Source organism: Heteronotia binoei, chromosome 2 (assembly GCF_032191835.1).
Source record: "Heteronotia binoei isolate CCM8104 ecotype False Entrance Well chromosome 2, APGP_CSIRO_Hbin_v1, whole genome shotgun sequence".
NCBI classification, from domain to species: domain Eukaryota; kingdom Metazoa; phylum Chordata; class Lepidosauria; order Squamata; family Gekkonidae; genus Heteronotia; species Heteronotia binoei.
The window spans coordinates 89757779-89763778 of NC_083224.1; the positions used below are offsets into that span (position 1 = coordinate 89757779).

At 46.9% G+C, this 6000-nt stretch overlaps 1 protein-coding gene across 4 annotated transcripts in view; it reads left to right on the forward strand.

The window, feature by feature from the left end:
• Nucleotides 1-5698, forward strand: part of KIF21B (kinesin family member 21B) — a 113601-nt gene extending 107903 nt beyond the window's left edge. For 2 of the 4 annotated variants that reach the window (XM_060231564.1, XM_060231565.1), the window contains 4 exons: nt 3078-3248; nt 3712-3911; nt 4642-4857; nt 5359-5493. In XM_060231564.1, the coding sequence (XP_060087547.1) occupies nt 3078-3248; nt 3712-3911; nt 4642-4741 (471 nt within the window). In that variant the 3' untranslated portion in view covers nt 4742-4857; nt 5359-5493. Of the gene's footprint in view, nt 1-3077; nt 3249-3711; nt 3912-4641; nt 4858-5358 lie in introns of all 4 variants that reach the window. The other 2 variants (XM_060231566.1, XM_060231567.1) reach the window with 1 other exon arrangement.
• Nucleotides 5699-6000: the final 302 nt, after the last annotated feature.

Genomic DNA, 6000 nt, shown 5'->3' on the forward strand with positions numbered 1-6000 from the left:
GGAAGATTGTTGCTCTGCTAACAGACAATACCACTGCCCTGTGTTACATCAACAGACAGGGAGGGACAGTCTCTCGATGGCTTTGTGCGCTGGCACTGGATCTGTGGTCGGAGTGCCTGGACCACGACATCTTTGTGAAGGCAGCGCATCTCCCAGGGGTCCTCATCTTGCAAGCAGACTCCCTCAGCAGGGGTGTGGCTTCCCCACATGAGTGGGAGTTACAGTGGCGCTTCCTTCAACCCATGTTTCAGCTCTGGGGGTATCCTCAGGTGGATGTCTTTGCCACAGCCAAGAACCAGAAGTGTCCTCTGTTTTGCTCCAGAGGGGGCTCAGATCCAGAGTCATTGGGAGACGGTCTGCTGTTCCTGTGGGAAGGTTGGTTCCTTTATCTGTTCCCACCTTTGCCACTACTGACAAGGGTGGTCAACAAGATCGCAAGAGAGAGACCATGCTGTATCCTGGTGCCTCCCTGGTGGCCTCGCCAGAACTGGTTCCCGATCCTGCTCCAACTGGCGAGGGGGGGGGACTTCTACCAGTTTCCGGCAGAACCGGATCTTCTATCAGCTCAGGACGGTCTGTACTCCATCACAACGTGCCCCACCTGAAGCTGACAGCATGGTTCATCGACCCTGTGGGTTCTCTAGCAGAGTCCAACATGTTTTCTTAAACAGCAGGAAACTTTCTACCCGCACTTCCTGTGATAGGAAGTGGCGGAGGTTTCTGCAGTTCTTAGTTGATCCCTCAGTTTCACCCCAAAGGGTGGGATTGTCGGTAATTTTTGAGTTTTTGTTATCTCTGGTGGATACTGGCCTTGTTTTTTCTTCCATCAAAGTTTATTTGGCAGCAATTTCTACGTTCCATGAACCAGTTGAGGGGCACTCTGTTTTTGCACACCCTCATTCTAAGAGATTTTTGAAGGGTTTGCTTAGGCTTCATCCTCCATCAAGATCACCCCCACAGTTGTGGGATTTGACTTTAGTGTTGGACAGGCTGACTCGACGTCCTTTTGAGCCGATGGCCACATGTTCGTTACAGCTTCTATCTTGGAAGGCTGCTTTTTTGGTAGCCATCACATCAGCACGCCGTGCAGGGGAGCTCACGGCTATGCATTGTGACTACCCATATCTAGTTTTTCAGGAGGCTGGAGTGTCGTTAGCTCCTGATATGTCTTTTCTCCCCAAGATGGTTTCTCAGTTCCACCTCAACTTAGAAATTTGGTTGCCCACTTTTCATCCTACACCTTTCTCAGATGAGGAACGTAGGTTGCATGTTCTAGATGTGAAGCGTGCTTTATTGTTTTATTTAAGTCGTTCCAAGAGTTTTCATAAGGACCAGCAGCTTTTTGTTTCTTATGCTGCTCCTAAGTTAGGTTCCAGGATCTCATCTCAGCGGCTTTCGAAATGGCTCACTGAGACTATTAAACTGTGTTATTTGTTGGCTAAGAAGCCGTTACCTGGGACTATTCACGGACACTCTACAAGAGCGATGGCGACGTCGGTGGCGTTCCTGAAAGGCGTTTCCCTGACGGACGTTTGCAAGGCTGCCACCTGGTCCTCTCCACATGCCTTTATGAAGCACTACGCGCTGGACGTGCATGCTCAACAGAGGACTCGTCTGGGAGCTGCAGTGCTGCAAGCTGTTTCTTCTGGTTGACCGTCTTCCCGCCTCCAGGTTTGTCTTGCTTGCTATTCTCCCATGAGTGTGAAGCACAGAGACCACGAAGAAGATAGACAGGTTGCTTACCGGTAACTGTAGATCTTCGAGTGGTCATCTGTGCATTCACACTACCTACCCTCCTTCCCCACTGCTGACGGTCTCCCTCCAGTAGGGGCTTCCAGCGGTCAGGAAGGAACTGGCGGGATCCTCGCGCTGGCGCCGGCGAGCATGCGCACTGGGACGCCTGCGTATGCCCGTTGGTGCCGAGCGTGAAAAAAATCCCGGGTTTTTTAGGTACCAATTAGGGGATCGGCGCAGGTGCTCTATCCCATGAGTGTGAATGCACAGATGACCATTCAAAGATCTACAGTTACAGGTAAGCAACCTGTCTTTGTATGTTATGTATTTTTTCAGTCTATTAATGTACATTAATTTACATATTGTTTGTTTATTTAAAAAACTCACAGTTACTCTTAGCCAAAGGGAGCTTGCACAGCACAAGAAAATTCATCAACTGAACTAACACTAAAATCCATAGTTTACAATATCTAATTGAAAGCTAGCCAAAAAGCAATAAAAATCATTTTTTAAAAATCAACGAAATATCTGAACAAGCAAATTTCATCTAGAAAATTTTAAGAGATGTGAACTTATGCTGGACTCTGTCCATAATAAATATTTATTGATCTAGAAAATCTAAGTGCCTGGTGAGGAGGAGTGGTGAAGAAGTACCTAAGAGGATGAGCCACCAACAGAAAAGGCCCTCTCTCTGTTTAGCATTTCCAGTCTTGTACTGATGAAATAGAACTGGTGGTTTGCTTGGTCCTTGGAGCTGAAATCCATCCTTCTTTTTGCCATTCTGCTTCTTCAACAAGAGAGGAACAGAGCTATCTTATAAAAGGCAGATGGTATAGGACAAATTCATTAGTTGTTTACACTATGCTAAGTACCACAGCTATCATTTATTGATAGATAACTGAGTGCTCATTGGGAATGGACTGGAAAACAAAAAAGGAACTATGCTGTAACTATAACAGTGTTACCAGCATTTATAGCTGAAGAGGGCTAGTGAGGGCTCCATTTTCCCACACCCCTTCTTTAAAATAACATGGAACTAGCCCCAGCATGATGCAAGTGGCCACAAGCCCAGTTCCTGCTAATCCACATTTCTGTCTCTTGGTGTTATTGTTTCTGGTAACATGCCTTCTTTTCTTGATATGTGTGTGTGCGGGGAGTGCTTAGGAGGGGAAGGGTTGCCTGTAGGGCTCTGTTGCACTAGCACCATCCCTCCTTCTGTGGCAGGGGTTGGGCACTGAGCCTGAGGCTCAGCTGGAGACTGGAGAGTGAGTTTTGATTGAGACAGCTTGAGAATGGGGAGCGGGTTTTGATTGGCAGTTTCTCTGAGATCTCTTTTCTTGCAGATGTTTGAAATCACAGAAGGTGTTGGTGGGAATGTCGGCCCAACCCACAACTTTGAACCCCCACATTATGATGGCATTGAATGCCTAGCTATTCAGGGAGATGTTCTCTTCAGTGGCTCCAGGGACAATGGGATCAAGAAATGGGACCTGGAGCAGCAGGAGCTCATCCAGGTATGGAGGGTGAGGAGTGGCTGAATGAGGTCTAGGGTAGATGAATGGGGAGAAGGCTGAGAGAGAGAGATTTCATGTAGCATCTTGTGTGGAACACACAGTGGTGAAGATGCTGACATGCAGATGGTGCCTAACTTACATTTGTGGAGCAGGAGCCAGATGATCATTTGCTGACATCCCTGAGTGACTTCAACAAAATTGTTTCAGTCAGTCAAAAGGCAGCCAATCATAAGGTTCTGTGTACAGTTCTGCACACAGTTGCACTGTACAGACATTCCAGATTTATCCTTACAAATGCCAGGGCACAGATCCTACAATGAGTATCAGTCTATAGATGTCCTGTTCTTGTTTGGTTTCCAAACTTCTGTCTTATATTTACAAAATCCTCAGAGGCCTTTGTAAAGGTAATGTTTTGTTTGAGAGCAGGCCTTTGCTAATTCAGATCATTTTATCCCATTTCTAGCAAATCCCCAATGCACACAAAGACTGGGTTTGTGCTTTGGCCTTTGTGCCCAGCCGGCCCATGTTGCTGAGTGCCTGTCGTGGTGGGACAGTGAAGGTCTGGAATGTTGACAACTTCACTCCTGTTGGGGACATAAAGGGGCATGACAGCCCCATCAATGCCATCTGTACCAATTCAAAGCACATATTCACAGCATCCAGGTGAGTGTACGGGGCTGGAGTCCTCTTTGTCCCACAAGAAGTTCAGGTCTTTGCCCACTCCATCTCATCTCAGGGAGTTAACTAGTCAAGTTAACAAAGCTTCCTTGGGCTTGTTGCAGACCTTGCTTGAGGGAAGAGCCATAGAGAGAGGCATTGCTTCTATTATTGTTGTGCTCCTTGAGCCTTCCCCTCAGTACAGATGTGTCTATCTCAGAACTGTGGGATGTGCCACACCAATTGGCTTTGCCTCTTTCAGACCCACCCATCATCATTTACTTTAGAGGTTCCTTCTCTGTCACCAGTGATATCCTGCACTTTTCATTTCCCTTCCTTGTTTGTGCAGTGAAGTATAAAGGAGATTGGTGAAACTACCCCTACAAAAAGGTTCTTTTCTATAGCAAGGCACCGAGTATGACTGAGTGGGGAGTACCTGAGGATATCTCCCCTGAGAGATGAAGCGGCTTGTTCTAGTAATCACCAGTTGGCAATTGAGATACAGCCAGGATTGATAATCTGCCATGATCACATGGAGGTTCTGGCAGAGCTAGTAATGGAATGCTCAAAAGTAGCAAAGGCTTGGCAAAAAAGGCCATCCCTGGCAGGGCAGTCCAGACCACATCACTTACTTTCCCTCTCTTCAGGAGTCTCTTAGCTCCTCTTTTCCGACCATGTTTCTTTTTTCCTTTTCTGTCTTCCTCTCTTTCTCTCTTTCTGTTTCTATGTGCCGCAGTGACTGCCGGGTAAAGTTATGGAATTACGTGCCTGGGCTCACCCCCTGCCTTCCACGACGAGTCCTTGCCATCAAGGGCCGTGCTACCAGTCTGCCTTGACCCTCCTCCTGTCTTCTCTGCTCTCCTGCTCTTTCTTGCTGTGTTCTCCCTCCCCTTTCTTTTTCTCCTCCCTACACCCCTCTCCTCTACAAACTGATCTCAGCTGCTTCTTAACGGTATGCAATGCTTTACTTGCTTTTCTTTCCCTTTAGGGTGCCCTTTTCCAAGGGAGACATCACTCCCCAGCCCACTTCTAAAGTGGCTGTTGAAAATCCAGCTCATTTATCTTCCTGACTTGCCAGTTTGGTTTAATTAGTAAGGCTGAATGCTTAGTTTGGAATCTGTGTCCCTTGAAATCAGAGGAACTTGTTTCCAAAAAAAACCCTCTAGAATTGGGATGTAAGTGTCAGTGAGGCTCCATGAGATAGAGCCACAGGTGTCCCATTAACCAGCATGTGGAATTCTTTCTGTATCTCTATCCATAAGGGAGCTTGTTTGAGGGGAGCACCAATACCTTCATGATGCCATTGGGCATTGCAGGACAGTAGAGATGGGAGCAAGTTAAGTCCATTGATCTGTTTATTATTGCTCTAACTTCCTTTCCCCCCAACCTGTACAATGTTTTGCTTCTCAGTTTGCATGCTCCACATTCTCACCCTTCTGTCTTTATTCCCCAGTGATTGGACTGTGAAGCTCTGGAGTGTGAGGAAGCTACTGAACAGCACAATCTAGAACTGGGGGAAGACTAGGCATGGCAGCCACAGCAGGGTTGACCAACAGTGGTGTCCTTGTTGAACATAGCTGACAAAGGCTAGGAAGCAGTGGTAACCTTCCCCCTGGAATCTTATACTCTCAGGGGCACAGGAACACAGGGCAACCCTGGTTTGGGGGATTCTGCACCAGCAAATGGGTGGCAATTGGATGACACTGCAGAATCTCTTTTCCCTCCCATTTCCCATCCTGTATACTTGCTTGATAGGATTTTACAATGTCACTTAGTGACAAAACGAAGCTTCATGAGGTTGCCATCTGAAGAAAGCTGAAGGTTTGAGAGCATTGCCTAGTGAGACTCCATGTAACACCAAAGCAGGACTTTTTCAACCTCTCCCAGGTGATGTGAGACAGTGGGATGTGGGAAAAGTTCTGCAAAATCTTTTAATCCATCATCTGAGGAAGCCACATTCATTTTTTCCATACTTCCTATGTATGGCTTGTAGTTCAAGTCTCAATGGTGACGTCTACAAAAGGAAACTGGAACATGCCAGCAGCTTCTTGGATGTATTTCCTGCATGGCTAATTGTCATGATTTTGGAGGATAT